Source organism: Mobula birostris, chromosome 13 (assembly GCF_030028105.1).
Source record: "Mobula birostris isolate sMobBir1 chromosome 13, sMobBir1.hap1, whole genome shotgun sequence".
Classification (NCBI taxonomy): domain Eukaryota; kingdom Metazoa; phylum Chordata; class Chondrichthyes; order Myliobatiformes; family Myliobatidae; genus Mobula; species Mobula birostris.
Genome location: NC_092382.1, coordinates 29,332,620 through 29,353,740, shown reverse-complemented (window position 1 = coordinate 29,353,740; position 21,121 = coordinate 29,332,620). Strand labels below are relative to the sequence as shown.

Genomic DNA, 21,121 nt, shown 5'->3' with positions numbered 1-21,121 from the left:
GTTTTGCCCCACTCTCTCTGGGTACATAATGATATCAAACACCTTTGCCCTGGGCAACAAGTAGCTTTCACATCACAAATGTGCCAGACTCCAATGAGACAGACTACTGCCCTTCCCTTCATATTCATTGGCATTGCCATCACTGAGTTCACCACCGTCAGTCACCTGGGGGAGGGTTCAGGGGAAATATTTATGTACAATACAGAAACTGGTGTTACCTGTGTGTATTGTGGTGATGCAAAAGTTGCTGGAGAATTTGAAAGTGGGAAGAAGTGGAGTGATAGTTTGAAATCTGACTTTTTAAAGCGTCATTTAGCAAGCAAATCAGATATGGACAATGTGCAAGAGCTCTGGCGAGAAAATCCTTCATTACCCGTTACAGGCCTGCAACATGGGTTGTGTGAGAGTGCAGATGAATTCAACTGAACCCAGAGGAGATCAAAGTTCTTACTGACAGTGATTTGCTAGCAGTTAAAATGAATACCTCTCTATATAAAATTCACTGTGCACATGTTGTCACTGGTTAAAAGAATGAACAGTACAAGATTTACTTTACTTTGTACTTTATTGTCGCCAAACAATTGGTAGTAGAATGTACAATCATCACAGCGAAATTTGATTCTCCGCTTCATACTCCCTGGATAACAAATATTAAATATTATAAATATTAAAATTAGTAAATATTACAAATTTAAATTATAAATCATAAATAGAAGATAGAAGAATGGGAAGTAAGGTAGTGCAAAAAAACCGAGAGGCAGGTCCGGATATTTGGATAGTACGGCCCAGATCCGGGTCAGGATCCGTTCAGCAGTCTTATCACAGTTGGAAAGAAGCTGTTCCCAAATCTGGCCGTACGAGTCTTCAAGCTCCTGAACCTTCTCCTGGAGGGAAGAGGGATGAAAAGTGTGTTGGCTGGGTGGGTTGCTTCCTTGATTATCCTGGCAGCACGGCTCCGACAGCGTACGGTGTAAACTGAGTCCACGGACGGAAGATTGGTTTGTGTGATGCGCTGCGCCGTGTTCACGATCTTCTGCAGCTTCTTTCAGTCTTGGACAGGACAACTTCTGTACCAGGTTGTGATGCACCCTAGAAGAATGCTTTCTACAGTGCATTTATAAAAATTAGTGAGGGTTTTAGAGGACAGGCCAAATTTCTTTAGTTTTCTCAGGAAGTAAAGGTGCTGGTGGGCCTTCTTGGCAGTGAACTCTGCTTGGTTGGACCAGGTCAGGTCATTTGTGATATTTACCCTGAGGAACTTAAAGCTCTATGTGCATACCGGTCATTACAAATTAGAGGGGACATTGGTGGTGGAACCTCCACTGTCCCTTATGCCCTCACCTACAAGATGTGCATCCAGCTGCAGCTCATAACCCTGCACTTTATGGAGTTGGAACTTGAAATGGATCAATTCCAGATCATCCAGGCAGTGATGCAGCCAGTCAGGATGCTCTCAGTTGTGTTCCAGTAGAAAGTTCTTAGGATTTGGGACTCAATCCCAAGCTTCTTCAGCCGTCCGAGGTGAGCAAGGTACTGTTGTGCTTTTTTCACAACACAGCCGGTATGTACAGACCATGTGAGGTCCTCGCTGATGTTTATGCCAAGGATCTTAAAGCAGTTCACTGTCTCAACCCCAGATCCATCAATGTCAATTGGGATTAGCCTGTCTCCATTCCTCCTGTCATCCACAATCAACCCCTTTGTTTTTTTTAGATTAGATTGGATTCAACTTTATTGTCACTGTGCCAAGTACAGATACAAAGCCAATGAAATGTGGTTAGCATCTGACCAGAAATGCAAAGAATCGTGTTATTTACAAAATAACTGAATAAAAAAGTGCTACAACACCCAAATATAAAAGTACTGAGACAGTACAATACGGATGCAATACTGCTTAGCGCTGTGACTAGAGGTTCAGCAGTGTCACAGCCTCAGGGAAGAAGCTCTTCCTGTGCCTGTTGGTGTGGGAGCGGAGGCTCCTTTAGCACCTCCTTGATGGGAGGGGAGTTAAAAAGTCCATGGTTAGGGTGAGATGTATCCTTGATAATTCTTTTCGCCCTGCCCAGGCAGCGTTTATGGTAGATGTTCTCAATGGTGGACAATTGGCTGTTGATAATCCGCTGGGTAGTTTTCACCACACACTGGAGTGCTTTGCGCTCTGATACAGGACAATTGCCATACCACACTGAGATGCAGTTGGTGAGTATGCTCTCAATGGTACAGCAGTAAAAGTCTGTCATATCCTGGGACAGAGGTGAGCTTTCTTGTTGCTCCGCAGGAAGTAAAGGCGCTGTTGTGCCTTCTTGATCAGAATGGAGGAGTTCAGGGACCAGATGAGATCCTCGGAAAAGTGGACACCAAGGAACTTGAAGCTTGATACACGCTCCACTACAGTTCCGTTGATGTAGATGGGGACGTGAGTGTGGCTCCTGGCATGCCTGAAGTCCACAGTGATCTCCTTGGTCTTCTGGGTGTTAAGGGTCAGATTGTTGTCGGCACACCACGTGGCCAGGTGCTGGACCTCGTCCCTGTAGGCTGTCTCGTCATCCCCTCTGATCAGACCAACCACCGTGGTGTCATCTGCGAACTTGATTATGGAGTTAGAACCATGTACAGGAACGCAGTCATAGGTGAACAGGGAGTACAGAAGAGGGTTCAGCACACAGCCTTGAGGCACGCCGGTGTTCAGGGTGAGAGTGGAGGAGGAGAGGTTGTCTAACTTAACTGATTGGGGTCTGTTAGTCAGAAAGTCCAAGGTCCAATTGCAGAGGGATGAGCTGATAGCAAGCTGGCCAAGTTTGGTGATCAGCTTGAAGGGGCTTACAGAATTGAATGCTGAACTAAAGTCAATGAACAGCATTCTGACGTAAGAGTTGGGGCTGTCCAGGTGGGTCAGGGCAGAGTGAAGTGCCGTGGAGATGGTGTCCTCTGTTGACCTGTTGGTGCGATGGGGGTCCAGGGTAGTGGGCAGACAGGATTTCAGATGTGATAAAACCAGTCTCTCAAAGCACTTTGCAATGATGGGGGTGAGTGCAACTGGGCGGAAATCATTCAGGCTCGTGGCAGTGGAATGCTTCAGTACTGGCACGATGGTGGCGATCTTGAAGCTTGTGGGGACAACACCCCGGGCCAGGGACAAATTAAAAATGTCCATGAAGACCCCGGTCAACTGCCCTGCACAGAGTCTCACCACATGGTCAGGTATTGCATCCGGACCAGCTGCCTTCCGTACATTCACCCTGCTCAGGGTGGCACAAACATCGGAGGTGGAAAGTGAGAGAGACAGTTCACCAGGTGGGAGATCCGCTTTGAGGATGACCTCCTTGTTCCCTTGATCAGAGCGAATGTAGAAGTAATTGAGCTCATCAGGGAGGGTAGCAGAGCTGGAAGGGGGCACAGTACTGGGAGGTTTGAAGTCTGTAATGACCTGTATGCCATGTACATGGACCGGGGGTCTGAGGAGTTGAAATGCTCCTCGATTCTCTGTTTGTATATGTGTTTAGCCTGAGAGATTCCCCTCCTCAGGTTGGCCCTGGCTGAGCTGTGAACCTCCCAGTCTCCAGACCTGAAGGCTGAATCTCTTGCTTTGAGCAGGAGGTGAACCTCTCTGTTCATCCATGGTTTCTGATTGGCGAAAACTCCTATTTGTTTTAGTAATGTCTCTCTATCTACACACTTGTTGATGTGCTCAAGGACAGAGTTGGTGTATAAATCAATGTCAATCTGAGAGTCTGTGGTGGTATGGGCAGCAAACGTGCTCCAGTCTGTGTGCTGGAATTGGTGCTGAAGAGCAGAGTCAGCCCCCTCCAGCCAGATCTTAATAGTCTTCATTGTGGGTTTCACACGTTTAGTGACCGGGCTATACTTGGGAAGCAGAAACAATGAAAGATGGTCGGACTGTCCCAGATGGGGGAGGGTAGTGAGTTTGTGAGTGTCAGCCACATTTGTGTACACATGATCTGAGGTTTTATTACACCTGGTGGTGCATAATACATTTTGGTAAAATCTTGGAAGCACGGTACGTAGGTTACAATGATTAAAGTCTCCAGCGACAGTCAAAGCTCCGTCTGGATGCAATGTCTGCAGCTTGCTAATAGCAGCACTGAGGTCTTTCATGGCTACTTTAGCATTAGCATCCAGTGGAACATAAACTGCGACAGCAATGATGCATGTTTTGTGACAATGAGGGAGAGGTTGTTTTCTTTACACCAGTCGGATGTTGTTCAGACCTCAGGTACAGTCAGCAATCAAATGGTTGAGCATGGAGCGATGAATGTGCTGAGCTGTGTATATCACAATGCAAGAAGCACTGTAGGAAAACCAGATGAGCTCAGGACAGGGAATTCTGATATTGTAGCCATTATTGGGGACTTGGTTGCACCCAACAATCCGAGGGATTTAGAGGAACAAATTTGTAGAGAGATCGCAGACCATGCCAAGAAACAAAAGTTGATTCAGTAAGTGATTTTAACTTTCCATGTATTGACTGGGACTCCCATACTGTAAGAGGACTAGATGGGGTATAGTTTGTCAAATGTGCCCTTAATCAGTACATAGAATTCCTGATGTAAAAGTGTGCAATAGGTTGATGATCCAGGGCTGGTGACTGAAATTAGTGACCATAATGCCATGAGATTCAAAGTAAATATGGAAAAAAGAGAGGTCTGGACCATGGGTTGAGATTCTAAATTGGAGAAAGGTCAATTTTGATGGTATCAGAAAGGATCTGACAAGTGTGGTTTGGGACAGGCTGTTTTCTGGCAAAGGAGTACTTGGTAAGTGGGGGGCCTTCAGAAGTGAAATTTTGAAGGTGTAGAGTTTGTATGTGCCTGCATAATAAAAGTTGAAAGTTAACTGGTGCAGGGAACCTTGGTTTTCAAGAGATATTGAGGCCCCGGATATTTTGTTCCTCTAAATGCCTCAGACTGTTGGGCGCTACAAAGACTCACTAATGACTACAATATCATAATTCCACGCCCTGAGCTCTGACTTTTTTTTTAGTCGTCTTCTGTTGGTTTCTAAAAGCTTCCCAATCGTTTTCACTCTTTCGTTTACCCTCTCTTTGGCTTTTATGTTGGCTTTGGCTTCTCATTTCAACCACGGTTGTGTCCTCCTGCCTTTCCAATGTTTCCACATCTTTCGGATGTATCGATCACTGAGCTCCCAAATTGCTCCCAGAAACTCCAGCCATCGCTGCTCCGTTGTCACTCCCAACTTTTCCCTTCCAAACAAGTTTGGCCAGCTTCTGTGTCATAGAAACATGGAGAAGTTCAGTATAGAAACAGGCTATTTAGCCCATCTGGTCAATGCTGAAAAAACATTTAAGCTGTCTAATGCAAGGGTCCCCAACCTTTTTTGCACTGCAGACCGGTTTAATATTGACAATATTCTTGCGGACCGGCCGACCCGGTGGGGGGGGGGCGGTGGGGGGGGGTGGGTAGGGTTGCCAACGGACAAGAGTAGCAGTCAAATACGTTGCGTTTACCCAGAGAAAGACTACAATGACCATGAAGCCTTGCGCGTGCACCAGTGCGCATGCGCGTTGTGGCCTGCCGATTTTTCCTGCAAATCCTTTTTCGTGATTCTGTTCGGAGTGGGGGGGGGGAGCGGTGTTAATCATGACTGGAATATAGGTGATAAATGGCTAATACACCCAATTTCATTTCTAAAAGGGTTTATCTAACGAATTTAATATTAAACACACAGCACATATTTTCCTCGCATGAATATAGTGATAAGTCAATTATTAGAGGAGCTTGAAGTAAGTGATGAATGAACTTCCAGTAGAAGTGGCAGAAGCAGGTTTGATATTATCATTTAAAGAAAAATTGGATAGCTATATGGACAGGAAAGGAATGGAGGGTTATGGGCTGAGTACAGGTCGGCGGGACTAGGTGAGAGTAGCGTTCGGCACGGACTAGAAGGGCAGAGGTGGCCTGTTTCCGTGCTGTAATTGTTATATGGTTATATAGGTAAGTCAACAGCATCATGACATTTTAAGTAACATTTGGATTTTAAACACACAGCACATATTTTCCCCGTATGAATATATAAGATCATTGCAACACACCAATATCGCTGAATCAGTGGGAGCCCTGGGCTTGTTTCCCTCCAACAACACGGTCCTATCGAGGGATGATGGGAGACAGCGATACTCGAAGTGAGTTCCTGTCCAGTCTATTCCGCAATTTAGTTTTCGTTGCATTCATTGGAGAAAACTCCGCTTCGCAGAGATATGTTGGAAATGGAAGCAACGTTTTCAGTGCTTTCGTGGCTATCTCAGGATATTTAGCCTTGACTTTGATCCAGAATGCCGACAGAGATGTTATTTCAAACATACTTCTCAGCCCGCCGTCATTTGCAAGCTCGAGGAGTTGATCTCCTTCCCGCGCTGACACAGATGACGCGCGGGTCATGACCTCACATGTGTAATGGCTGATCAGTGGCCGTGACGGGGAATGAGAAAAGGTGCAGCTGACTCATATCGCCAAATCATATTGTTTCCTTGTAGCCCGGGAGCACATGCTTTGCGACCCGGTGGTTGGGGACCGCTGGTCTAATGCAACTACCTGCACCGAGACCATCGCCCTCCATACCCCTATCATCCAGGCTCCCATCCAAACTTCTTTGAAATGGTGAAACCGAGTTCATATTCACCACTTGTGCTGACATCTCAATCCACACTCTCACGACCACTGCAGGAAAGAGCTTTTCCAAATGTTCCCATTAAATTTTCACCTTCCCCACTTACCCATGACCTCTGGTTGTCATCCCACCCAACCTCAGTGGAAAAAGCTGCTTGCATTTACCCTATACCCTCATAATTTTATATACTTCTAACAAATCCTCAAAGCAATGTATAATTTCCTTGTTTATGTTTAGAGCCTTTTTTAATGAGGGGCATTAATCGTATGGAGAGCCAGAGGTTTTTTTCCCAGGGCTGAAATGGCTAACAACAGGGGACATAGTTTTAAGGTGCTTGGAAATAGATACTGAGGGGAAGTCAGGGGTAAGTTTTTTACACAGAGAGTGGTGGATGCATGGAATGCACTGCCGGCTATTTGTGTGAGTATTTCAGTTACTGTGGGGCCAGGAACCCATGCAGCTCAGTGGGAACAGGGAACAATACCAATGGAGAGAGTCAAACTGAGCCAGGTCACAGATTGGAGATGGCAGAAATGCCCCATTCTTATAGAAACAGGAAGAGCATCAGAGAATTTGATGGTCATTCCAGATACCAGCACTGTGCCCAGTTAGAAGATGATTTCTCTCTCCAACTTGGGTTGAACCTCACTGTAACAGTGTGATGCCAGATCACACCTTGGCAACTCAAGTGATCTCATCTGAAATGTTGTCCTTCACTCATTGATCGATTTTGTAAATCTTTTTACAGATTAAAAATGACAAGGAATTTGTCTACGGGAATCTCGAACACAACACGCCAGTTTTGCTGTCTTTGTCCAGATATTTAAGAAGTGGAGCAATGATTCACTCGATCATCCTTCCTGCTCAGACTGTGGGGAGAGATTCATTTGATCATCTGACCGACTGGCATGCCCGTCATCTTACACAGGGGAGAGGCCATTCACCTGCTCAGACAGTGGAATGGATTCACTCTATCATCTTAACTGCAGGTACATCAGCAAGTTTACACTGAGACAAGCCCATTCACCTGTTCTATGTGTGAGACGGGATTCAGTCGGTCATCCCACCTGTGGATACGCCAGTCTGTTCACACTGAGCAGAGGCTGGTCATCTGCTGAATTTGTGGGGAAGGATTCACGCGGTTATTCGACCTAATGGCTCACCAGCGAGTTCACACCAGGGAGCAGCCGTTCACCTGCTCAGACTGCGGGAAGGGATTCACTCAGTCATCTAACCTGAAGGTACATCAGAGAGTTCACACTGGGGAGAGGCCATTCACCTGCTCGAACTGTGGGAAGGGATTCACACAGTTAGCTAACCTACAAGCACATCAGCGAGTTCACACTGGGGAGAGGCCGTTCACCTGCTCAGACTGTGGGAAGGGATTTGCTCGATCATCTGATCTACAGATACATCAGCGAGTTCACACTGGGGAGAGGCCGTTCACCTGCTCAGACTGTGGGAAGGGATTCACTTCGTCATCTCAACTGAAGGAACATCAGCGAGTTCACACTGGGGAGAGGCCGTTCACCTGCTCAGACTGTGGGAAGGGATTCACTCGATCACCTGATCTGCAGATACATCAGCGACTTCACACTGGGGAGAGGCCATTCACCTGCTCAGACTGTGCGAAGGGATTCAGTTGCTCATCCCAACTGAAGGTACATCAGCGAGTTCACACTGGGGAGAGGCCGTTCACCTGCTCAGTCTGTAGGAAGGGATTCACTCAGTCATCTGACCTACTGAAACACCAGCGATTTCACACTGGGGAGAGGCCATTCACCTGCTCAGTCTGTGGGAAGGGATTCACTCGATCATCTGATCTACAGAGACACCAGCAAGTTCACACTGGGGAGAGGCCGTTCACCTGCTCAGACTGTGGGAAGGGATTCACTCAGGCATCTCACCTACTGAGACACCAGTCAGTTCACACTGCATAGCGGCCATTCGCCTGCTCAGTCTGTGGGAAGGGATTCACACAGTTAGCTAGCCTACAAGCACACCAGTCAGTTCACACTGGGGAGAGGCCATTCACCTGCTCGGTCTGAGAAGGAAGTCACTCAGTTGTCCAACCTACAGAGACACCCGCAAGTTCATATAACCATATAACAATTACAGCACGGAAATAGGCCAACTTGGCCCTTCTAGTCCGTGTTGAACGCTTACTCTCACTTAGTCAAATCTACCTGCCTCTACCCTCCGTTCCTTTCCTGTCCATATACCGATCGAATTTTTTTTAAATGACAAAATCGAACCCGCCTCTACCACTTCTACTGGAAGCTCGTTCCACACAGCTACCACTCTCCGAGTAAAGAAGTTCCCCCTCGTGTTACCCCTGAACTTTTGCCCCTTAACTCTCAACTAATGTCCAGTTGCTTGAATCTCCCCTACTCTCAAAGGAAAAAGCCTATCCACGTCAAGTCTATCTATCCCCCTCATAATTTTAAATACCTCTATCAAGTCCCCCCTCAACCTTCTACGCTCCAAAGAATAAAGATCTAACTTGTTCAACCTTTCTCTGTAACTCAGGTGCTGAAACCCAGGTAACATTCTAGTAAATCTCCTCTGTACTCTCTCTATTTTGTTGACATCTTTCCTGTAACTCAGTGACCAGAACTGTACACAATACTCCAAATTTGGCCTTACCAATGCCTTGTACAATTTTAACATTACATCCCAACTCCTATACTCAATGCTCTGATTTACAAAGGCCAGCATACCAAAAGCTTTCTTCACCACCCTATCCACATGAGATTCCACCTTCAGAAAACTATGCACCATTTTCCTAAACATGAGGAATTCTGCAGATGCTGGAAATTCAAGCAACACACATCAAAGTTGCTGGTGAACGCAGCAGGCCAGGCAGCATCTCTAGGAAGAAGTACAGTCGACGTTTCATGGGTATGGTGAATTTCTACCACTGTTTCCTCCCCTCAGCAGCCCGAATCATGCGCCCCCTGTTCACCCTGATGTCGGGTAAGGGCAAGGACATTACCTGGGATAAAGAGGCCGCGGCCGCTTTTGTTAAAACCAAAGAAGCCTTAGCAAACGCCGCGATGCTAGTGCACCCCAGAATGGGCGTTCCTACTGCCCTCACGGTGGACGCATCCAACACAGCAGTTGGTGGAGTGCTGGAACAACTCATCGAGAGTCGCTGGCAACCCCTGGCATTCTTCAGCAAACACCTACGACCACCCGAACTCAAATACAGTGCTTTCAACCGGGAGCTATTGGCACTATACCTGGAAATCCGGCATTTCAGATACTTCTTAGAAGGTAGGCCCTTCACCGCGTTCACAGGCCACAAACCGCTTACCTTTGCGTTCACTAAGGTGTCCGACCCCTGGTCTTCCCACCAGCAGCGACATCTGTCCGACATCTCCGAATACACGATGACATCCGGCATGTCTCGGGAAAGGACAACGTCATGGTGGACACACTATCCAGACCTACCATACAGGCCCTGTCCCAGGGGGTGGACTATGCAGCGCTGGCAGAGGCACAGCAGGCAGACGCTGAGATCCCCAGTTACAGGACTGCAGTCTCCGGTTTGCAGCTCCAAGACCTCCTCGTAGGCCCAGGTGAGAGGACCCTACTGTGTTACATAGCTACCGGCCAACCCCGCCCCATCGTCCCAGCAGCCTGGCGCCGGCCGGTTTTCAAATCCATTCACAACTTAGTGCACCCCTCCATCAGGACAACCGTCCGGCTGGTCGCCAACAGGTTCGTGTGGCATGGACTTCGTAAACAGGTCAGTGAATGGGCCAAAATGTGCATGCAGTGCCAAACGGCCAAGGTGCAGTGGCACACCAAGGCTCCGCTGCAGCGGTTCGAACCCACCCGCCGGAGGTTCCACCACATTCATGTGGATATCGTGGGGCCCCTGCCAGTATCACGAGGAGCGCGGTACCTCCTAATTATGATAGACTGGTTCACGAGATGGCCAGAGGCAGTCCCGCTCACCGACACCACCTCCGAATCCTGCGCCCGAGCACTGATCGCAACCTGGGTAGCACGCTTCGGGGTACCTGCCCACATTACCTCCGACAGGGGAGCCCAGTTCACCTCCAGCCTGTGGTCGGCTATGGCCAGCCTTTTAGGATCACAGCTACACCACACAAATACCTACCACTGTCACCTGAAGTCGGCTCTCATGGCCGGCCTGGAGGGGCCTAACTGGGTGGACGAACTTCCCTGGGTCCTGCTCAGAATTCGCTCAGCGCCCGAGGAGGATCTGCACACCTCGTTGGCTGAGTTGGTGTACGGCGCACCCCTGGTAGTCCCAGGAGAGTTCATACCAGCCCCAAGGGGGCAAGAGGAAGAACCCGCAGCAGTCCTGGTCTGACTACGGGAGCGTCTCAGTAACCTGGCCCCCATCCCCACTTCACAGCACGGACAGAGCCCGACCTGCATACCCAAAGACCTGCAGAACTGTAAGTTTCTTTTTGTACGACGGGGCGGACACCGGGCACCGCTACAGCGGCCCTACGAGGGGCCGTTTAAGGTGATCAGGAACAACGGGTCCACGTTCGTGCTGGACATCGGGGGGGGGGGGGGGGGAGAGGAGGTTTTCACGGTGGACCGACTCAAACCGGCCCATGTGGACTTGGCGCAGCTGGTCCAGGCTCAGGCACCGCGGCGCAGGGGCAGACCTCCCAAACAGAGGCCGATCCAGACTCTGGACATTGGGGGATGTATCGCCGGTTCTGGGGGGCGTGGTTATGTGGCGACCCACTTTCTAGCACACATGAACCAGCGCGCGCCGGCAGAGAGGCCGGCCCCAAAAAGGGCGCCAGGCCATCTTCAGCAGCAGGGGGGAAATCCCATGCGCGGAAAGGGTCTGCCGTTATGCATTCCCCACAGCAGTCCCGCCCAAGAAGGGCGGGAACGGGAAGGCTTTAAAGCAGGCTACGAAGTTTGAATAAATCTCTTTTATCACAACTCTAACTCACCGACTACGTGTGGTTATTTTTAGTGTTGTGTGTAGCACACAGCTACAATATAATATTTTTGAGTCTGCTAGCCAATACTTTGGATAAAATTTTAGTGTGGAAATTGAGTAAAGAGATAGGTCTATATGAAGAACATTCAGTTGGATTCTTATTCTTTTTGAGAATGAGCGAAATGGAAGCTTCGTAAAAAGACTGCGGTAGTCTTCCTACCTTAAAGGAATCTGTAAGGGTAGAACATAAGTGTGGTATAAGCAAGGAGGAAAAAGTCTTATTAAACTCTTCAGAGAATCCACGGGTCCAGGGGATTTCCCAGCATGCAATTCTCAAATAGCCTGAGCACTTTCCTCCTGGGAAATAGGTTGATCCAATTGCCTACAATCATCTAACGAAAGATTAGGGATATTTAATTGATCTAAAAATTATTCATTGCAATATTATCATTAACAGAGTCAGAACTATACAATTTAGAATAAAATTCCCTAAAAGTGTCATTAATTTCAAGGTGGTCAGTTGTCATGTCCCCATTAATTTTATGTATTTCTTTAATTTGCCGCTTGGCTGAAAATGGCTTCAATTGATTAGCCAGTAGCTTACCAGTTTTATCTCCATAAATATAAAGTTGACTGAGAGAAGATGGTGGCACAACGAAGCACGCAGCGGCCACTCCAGTGATGAATATTGTTATTTGTCAAGTAGGATGCTGTGCACAATCCTGATTTGATGGAGACAGATGTGAGAAGCGCAGAGGAACATCTGGTGTAACTTCTGAAATGCCTGTTTCGCTGCCACTGCTACTGTGCGATCCAGAATCTCCGGAGGGCAAGGCCCCGAATCCTTGGCTTTGCCTGTTGCTTGGCGGCCGGGGCCAGGGTCGAAGCACTCAGCAGAGATGGTGCTCGATGTCGGAGGGCTGGTCGGAGGCTCGACGTTTTCGAACGGAGTCAGTCGGCTGTGGTCGGGTGCTTCCAGGGCGCTGCATTGGCAAGTTTGCGGTGCTGGAAGTTCATGGCAGTTAGAGTTTCTTCCTTCTACCGTCTGCGTGAAATGATGGGGCTATCGGGACTTTGAGACTTTTTTTTACCGTGCCCATGGTCTGCTCTTTATCAAATTACAGTATTGTTTTGCACTGTTGTAACTATGTTATAATTATATGGTTTTTGTCAGTTTTAGTCTTGTTCTGTCTTGTGTTTCTGTAATATCATACTGGAGGAACATTGTATCATTTCTTAATGCATGCATTACTAAATGACAAACGAGGACTGAGTGTCCTCATAATCTAATCTATCTTTTAAAAGTTGGCTTTCAATTGGATACATTAAAAGAAGGTCATATTTAGTTTTAGTTTCAATACGTCTCTTATATGTTTCAGGATCAGGTACCGAAGCATATTTATGGTCCAGTTGCTTTAACTGATTGGCTAATTCATTTCTTTCTTTGTTAGCTTTTTTAATGATGTTTGCAGTAAAAGAAATAATTTGACCCCGGATGTAGGCTTTAAAAGTATCCCATATAATAAGGCTAGACTTCTCTTCCAACGTATTTTCTTCAAAAAAAAAAGTAATTTGATTCTCCATAATTTTTTTAAAAATCCTCATTGGATAACAGAGTTAAATCGCCAAAATCTACTCATGGGAATAGGACCAGGAAGATTTAAAGATAGAATTACAGGAGAGTGGTCAGAAATAGCAATCTCTTTATATTCATTTTTTTCAAACTAATGGAATCGTTTGACTATCAATAAAAGAAGTCAATCCCGGTATAAGAATGATGGACATGAGAGAAAAAATACTCCCTGTCCGTCGGATAAAGTAAACGCCAAGCATCAACTCTACCACATATAGTTAGAAAAGATTGGATAAATAAAGCTGATTTATTAAGTGTGGCTGGTTTAATAGATGAGCGATCTAATATTGGATCTAACCAGCAGTTAAAATCTCCTCCCGTCACAAGGGAGTAAGTACACAAATCTGGTAAAAATGAAAATAGACATTCAAAAAAATCCTGGATCATCTACATTGGGGGCCATATACATTAGCAAAAACAATCAAGTTACTGTCTAAACTCCCTAATACAATAACAACTCGACTATTAGGGTCCGAAACAAGTTTATGCTGAATAAAGGAAGCTGTATTACCTACAAAAATTGAAACTCCATGTGATTTTGCATTAAACGAAGAGTGGAATTGCATATCCTTCCACCGAGTAAAAAAATGTAAGCTATCACAGCTGCGTATGTGTGTTTCTTGTAAAAAAAAAGGGTGCTTTTAATTTTTTAATATAAGCAAACACTTTGTTCCTTTTGATGGGGTGATTCAGCCCTTTCACATTCAAACTAAATAGGTTAATATTTCAAACCATTTTAAATACCAATCAACATGTAATTAAAAAATCTAGCCATAAGTTATTAAAACTAGAAAGCAAACTGTAAAGTAAGATATTCAAACAAACAATCATATATTCTTTTTTTCTTTTTCAATCTTTATTGCTATAATAATAATAAACATACCACAGTATTGATACAAAATTATTGGGAATACAGCATTGTAATTTTCATAGTTAAATAAGCCCAGCTGACACATGAGTATTAAATCTCCCTATCATACATGATACAGATGAACAATATAAAACAAAAACATCTATTAAAAACCATGAAAAAGAAAAAAAAAACAAAAATATACCCCCGCAAAAAAACTGACCTGAACAATGTTAATCAACTAAACTTAAAAAAAAGGCACGGGCTGTTTAGTAACGTCGTTAAAAAAAAGGGAACCATTAGTGTCGTTGACTCCGTTCCTCTCACCATGTATTACAAAGAAATAAAATAAGTTTGGAAAAGGTCAAGTTACATCATGTGAAAATGTTTAATAAATGGCCTCCAAGTCTTTTCGAATTTAATAGAGGGATCAGAAACAACACTTCTAATTTTTTCCAAATTTAAACACAACATAGTTTGAGAAAACCAATGGAATGTGGTGGGAGGATTAATCTCTTTCCAATTCAGGAAAATGGATCTTCTAGCCATTAATGTAAGAAATGCAATCATCCGACGAGCTGAAGGGGTTCAATGACTTGATTCTATCATTGGTAACCCAAAAATGGCAGTAATAGAGTGAGGTTGTAGATCAATATTCAAAACAGTTGAGATAATATCAAAAATATCTTTCCAATACTTTTTCAACAAAGGACATGACCAAAACATTTGAGTTAGAGAAGCTATCTCAGAATGACATCTATCACACATAGGATTTATATGAGAATAATAACGAGGTAATTTATCTTTAGACATATGAGCCCTATGTACTACCTTAAACTGTATCAACACATGTTTAGCACATATAGAGGATGAATTAACTAACTGAAGAATTTTTTTCCCATTTTCAATTGGTACAATAATCTTAAGTTCCCTTTCCCAATCAGTCTTAATGTTATTAGATACAACTGGACATATTTTCATAATTACATTATAAATAATTGGTATTACACCTTTCTGAAGAGGCTTTAAATCTCACATTTTTTCCTAAATATCCATTGAATATGCAAACGTTTGTAAATTCAGGAAGGTAAGAGAAACAGTATCTAACCTGTAAATATCTAACAAAGTGAAATCTAGGCAAATTATATTTATTAGATAGTTGTTCAAAAGACATGAAACAATTATCCGAAAATAAATCACAAAATCATACTATACCTTTAATTTTTCAAGCCAAATATGCTTGATCCATAGTAGAGGGTTGAAAAAAGAAATTAGATATAGTAGGACGTGCTAAAATAAATTTATTCAACCCAAACAATTTTCAAAATTGAAACCATGTATGTTAAGTATATTTAACTATTCGGTTATCCAGTTGTTTATACAATTTAGAAAGAGTAAAGGGAAGCAAAGTCCCTAGAATAGAACCCATTGAAAACCCTTGTAAAGAATTACGTTCAAGATTTACCCAATGTGGACTTGAAGTTGTATCCAAGTCTCACAACCAAAATTTTAAACATCAAATGTTAATTGCCCAATAGTAAAATCTAAAATTCAGCAAAGCTAAACCCCACCTCCTTTTTAGGTTTCTGTAAATGTCTTTTACCTAACCTAGGATTTTTTGTTCTGTCATATATATGAGGAGATTTTGGAATCAACATTATCAAAAAAGAATTTTGGAATGAAAATTGGCACCACCTGAAATACATATAAAAATTTAGGCAAAATAATCATCTTGATAGTATTGATCTGACCGATCAATGATAAAGATATTGGTGACCATTTAGTAAACAAAAATTTAATGTAATGGATTAAAGGTAAAAAATTAGCTTTCAATAAATCTTTATGCTTTTTCGTAATTTTATCCCCTAAATATGTAAAAGAGTCAGTAACCAATTTAAACGGTAAACATCCATCAATAGAAACCTGAATATTTAGGGGAAATAGTTCACTCTTATTAAGGTTCAATTTGTAATCAGAGAAATTACTAAACTGAGCCAACAAGGATAAAACAACGGGAATAGATTTCCCAGGATGAGAGATATATAATAACAAATCATCTGCATATAATGATAACTCCTGTATTTCATTTCCACGGGTAATATCAAAAATGTTAGGTGAGTCTCGGATGGCAATTGCTAAAGGTTCAAGGGCAATATCAAATAATAATGAACATCCCTGCCTAGTACCCCGAGATAGACGAAAAAAGGAAGATCTTTGATTGTTACTACAATCGGAAGCTACAGGGGAATGATATATCAATTTAATCCAAGATATAAATATCAGACTAAAATTACATTTCTCAAACTCAGTAACTAAATATGGCCATTCAACTCTGTCGAAAGCTTTCTCAGCATCTAATGAAATAATACATTCCTGGGTGTTAAATGAAGGAGTATAAGCAATATTCATTAACCTCCTAATATTAAGAAAATGAATAATGATTTTAAATAAATCCTGCTTGGTCCACAGAGATAATTTGAGGTAGTACCTTTTCTAACCCAGTCACTAATATTTTAGAAAAAAAATTGGCGTCTACATTCAAAAGCGATATCGGTCTGTATGATGCACAATCAGTAGGATCTTTATTCTTTTTAAGAATTAAAGAAATAGAAGCTTCATAAAATGATTGTGGTAATTTACCTAATCTGATTGCTTCTTTAAATATTCTAGACGACCAAGGAGAGAGAATAGAGGAAAAACTTTAAAAATTCCACTGTAAAACCATCAGGACCAGGTATTTTGCCAGAGTTCATTGTTATTTCTTCATCTGTAATAGGAGTTTCTAATGTTGAACATTCTTTGTGTGATAATTTCAGACAGTTCAATTTCCTTAAAATATCATGCATAGTGTTAGGGTCATGAGGAAAATCAGAAAGATATAAAGAAACATAATATTCTTGAAAAGTTTTATCTCGTCATGATCAACTGTCAAAGTGTCATCATGTTTACGAATTTTGATAATTTGACGTTTAACCGAAGTAGTTTTCAATTGATTAGCTAATAATTTACCCGATTTATCACTATGAATATAGAACTCACTTCTAGTTTTCATTAAATGATTTTCAATTGAGGATGTTAATAATAAGTTATGTTCCATTTGAAGTTCGACTCTCTGTTTGTAGAGCTCCTTACTAGGAGCAATAGAATATTTCTTATCAATTCCTTTAATTTTATCAACCAACAAAAATGTTTCATTCTTAATACGTTTGTTTAAACCAACAGAAAAAGAAATAATCTGTCCGCAGATACAAGCTTTAAAAGCATCCCAAACTGTGCCTTTGGAAATTTCTTCCGTAATGTTAGTTGGAAAAAAAGAAATCAATCTGTTCCTTCATAAATTTAACAAAGTACAGGTCTTGAAGCAAATTGGAATTAAATCGCCATTGCCTATTAGTACAAGTGGTATCCATTAACTTGATAGAAAGTTTCATTGGAGCATGATCCGAAATGGCGATAATGTCATAATTGCAGTTGATTACAGATGGAGTTAGAAGAGTTAATAAAAAAGTAATCAATTCAAGAATAAGAATGATAAACATGTGAGAAGAATGAAAACTCTTTGTCCTTAGGGTGTAGAAATCTCAAACAATCATATATTCAACCCAACACAGCTCCCAGAGAGAAATAGGCCCTACACCCTCCCCCATCCAAAGCGAGAAAGCTGACCAATAGACAGTCAGTGAGCTAAGAACTAAGTACCAGCCCCAAAAAAGTCCTGTTGACAGAAAAAAAACTCCAGTCCTGCAAGGTCATTATGTCCCTATCAAGACACAACATAAAAAGCAAAACAACTCAGTATTCAAAAATATGAAAAGATCACTTTAAACAAATTCAAAGAAAGCTGTATTAAAATAAAGCCTCAAAAAGGGATAAAATAAAGTAGCAAAAAAAAACAAAAGACAATATATGAACACACAAAATGTAAGCTTAATGAAACCTTATTTTAAATTCATATTAACGGAAGAAGAAACTTGATCAAATAAGAAATACAACAGTTTTAGACTTCATCCTTCAGAAACTCTTTTGCATCTTCAACTGCATTTATTCTTTTTCGCAATCCGTTCTTCAAAACAATACTTAGACGGGCAGGGAACCGAAGGGATGGTTTATATCCTTCATTATAAAATTCCGAGATATCTTCTTTATATTTCATATAATCAGTCAAAATATCAGGTGAATATTCTTCCACAAATCTAACCATGTAATTTTGGAAATCAATCATTCCTTGTCTCTGGGTGTGGCGAATTAAAAGGTCCTTAATACGAAACTCCTGAAAGGTTAGTTCGATCGATCTGGGTTTCGCCGCCGAGGACAATGGCTTCAAAGTCAGAGAGCGAAAAGCTCGATCGAGCTTCGGATCGGAAGTGAATAAAGCAGGAAAAAGCTGCTTCAGAAAGTTTGCAAAGACTTTGTAGGGTCAGCGCCTTCAATTGATTCTTCAAGACCCACGATTCACAAGTTATTTCTCCTGTTTCTATTCTCGGGACTGATGATCATATTCAGCATTTTATCATTGGATAAAGAGAACTCTTTGCAGAGTTTAATTGTATCTTCAATGTCCTTTTCAAGTGTCATTAGCTTCACAGTATTCTCCTGAATTTGGTTCTCATGCTCAAATAAAGTTTGTTGAATTGTATCCAATTTGCCGTTAAGTTGTTGAAACTCGTCAGAGAATTCCTACTTTTGCTGTTTAAGGAAGTCACTGATTGAATCCAAAGTGACTGGGGATTCATCTTCTGTTTCTCTTTCTTTTGCAAATGCTTTGGTTCTTTTCTCAGCCAGAGTAAAGCAGTATTGAAGTATTATAATAAGATTTCAAAAAAAAAGACTGGTAGGAGACAATTAAGTAAACAGGGTAGGAGCAATCGAAAAGCAACCAACAGGGCTCTGACTGCTTCTTATACCTAACATATGCTTCCTTCTTCCGCTTGACGAGTTGCCTCACGTGTTTCGTCAGCCACGGTTCCCTTTTCCGACCATTTTTTTCCTTGCCTCAGTGGGACAAACCTATCCTGAACCCATTACAAGTGGTCCCTAAACTTCCTCCACATTACTTCTGTGCTTTCACCTTTCAACACCTGTTTCCAATTTAGACTCACTAGTTCCTGCCTCATCCCTTCATAGTTAGCCCTTCCCCAGTTAAGCACTTTCCCATTTTGTCTGTTTTTATCCTTTTCCATAGCTATGCTAAAGCTAAGGGAGTTGTGGTAACTCTCACCAAAATGCTCCCCCACCAAGAGGTCTGCCACCTGACCAGGTTCTTTACCCAGAACTAGATCCAGTATGGCCTCTCCTCTCGTCCGCCGGTCCACATGCTGTGTCAGGAATCCTTCTTGAACACACTTGACTAATTCAGCCCCGTCTATCCCCCTTGCAGTCAGGAGGTGCCAGTCAATATGAGGGAAGTTGAAATCACCCATAACTATAACCCTGTATTTCCTGCACCATTCTAAAATCTGCCTGCTTATCTGCTCCTCGGTGTCCCGAGGGCTATTTGGGGGCCGATAGACTACTCCCGGCACAGTGATTGATCCCTTCCTCTTTCTGACTTCCAACCACAGTGGACACTCCCTGTGCAGCGTCCTCCCTTTCTACAGCCCTGATACAATCCCTGACTAGTAATGCTACTCCGCCCCCCCCCCCCCCATTCTACCTCCCATCCTATTCCTTTTAAACACCTAAACCCTGGTACCTGCATCAGCCAATCCTGCCCTTCCTCCAGCCAAGTTTCAGTAACGGCCACAACGTCATTGTTCCATGTACTGATCGATTCTCTAAGTTCATGCTCTTTATTCCTAATACTCCTAGCGTTGGAATAGACACATTTCAACCCCTCGATCTGGCTACATGTATGTTTTGTCCCCTGTCTGTCCTTCCTCAGCAACTCAGAACACACAGCATCATGCCCTTGTCCTTCTACCCTCATCTCTGCACTCACATTCTGATTCCCACCACCCTGACAAACTAGTTTAAACCCTCCCCAACAGCTCTAACAAACCTGCCCACCAGGATATTGGTCCCTTTCCAGTTCAGGTGCAGCCCGTCCTTGTTGTACAGGTCAGACCTTCCCCAGAGGAGATCCCAATGCTCCAGAAATCTGAACCCCTGCCCCCAGCACCAACTCTTCAGCCACACATTCAACTGCCATGACTTCCTGTTCCTACCCTCTCTGTCTCACGGCACAGGAAGCAATCCTGAGTTTACCACCTTTGAGGTCCTGCTTTTTAACTTTTTTCCCCTAACTCCCTATATTCCTTCTTCAGGACCTGATCCCTACTCCTATCTATGTCATTGGTCCCCACGTGGACCACGACATCTGCCTGCTCACCCTCTCTCCTGAGAATACCGAGAACTCCATCCGAGGTATCATGGACCCTGGCACCAGGGAGGGAACAGACTGGGATTCTCAATCTTTCCCACAGAACCTCTTAACTGTCCCCTTAACTATCAAATCCCCTATCTCTACTGCTCTCCTCTTTTCACTCCTTCCTTTCTGAGCTGAGGGTCCAGTCTCGGTGCCAGAGACGCGACCACTGCAACTTGTCCCTGGTAGGTCGTCCCCACCAACAGTATCCAAAACAGTATACATATTGTTGATGGGAACGGCCACAGGGGTGCTCTGCTCTTTCTGTCTATTCCCCTTCCCTCTCCTGACAGTCACCCAGCTACCTGTCTCCTGACTTTTAGAGGTGACCGTCTCCCTGAAACTCTGATCTATTACTGCCTCTGCCCCCCGAATGATCCAATTTGACAGGAGCTGCAGCTGGATGCACCTCTTGCAGGTGTAGACATCGGAGACAATTGTGCTGTCCCTGACTTCCCACATCCTACAATCGGAGCACTGCACTGCCCTATCTACTGCCTCCATTACTAACTCCTAAGTTAATTAATTAAATAAACTTTTCCGGCCTTACCTGACTGGGAGCAAGCTCATCCTCTGCCTCTGCTCGCTGAAATCTCTCGAGCCAAAGCCTCAAAGCTCCACTCCTTCACTGGCCGCTCTCCACTCCAGTCCACGTTAAACTCCAGTCCCAATAAAGGTGAATATGCG

At 43.5% G+C, this 21,121-nt stretch overlaps 2 protein-coding genes across 3 annotated transcripts in view; both read left to right on the top strand.

Annotated features, from left to right (window-relative positions):
- Positions 1-8,559, top strand: part of LOC140207872 (uncharacterized) — a 48,659-nt gene extending 40,100 nt beyond the window's left edge. Inside the window, 2 exon segments of the mRNA XM_072276419.1 lie at positions 7,826-8,495; positions 8,497-8,559. Of these exon segments, the coding sequence (XP_072132520.1) occupies positions 7,826-8,495; positions 8,497-8,559 (733 nt within the window).
- A 44-nt stretch (positions 8,560-8,603) lies between these two features.
- Positions 8,604-13,911, top strand: LOC140208672 (protein NYNRIN-like). Of its 2 annotated transcripts, none has more exons than XM_072277531.1 (2): positions 8,604-11,078; positions 12,291-13,911. In XM_072277531.1, exon 1 carries the CDS (start codon positions 10,073-10,075, stop codon positions 10,988-10,990), a length of 918 nt encoding a protein of 305 aa, XP_072133632.1. In that variant the 5' UTR covers positions 8,604-10,072; the 3' UTR covers positions 10,991-11,078; positions 12,291-13,911. The 2 variants fall into 2 exon arrangements, with proteins under 2 accessions (XP_072133632.1, XP_072133631.1); XM_072277530.1 differs by having other exon boundaries at positions 12,294-13,910.
- The last annotated feature ends 7,210 nt before the right edge of the window (positions 13,912-21,121 follow it).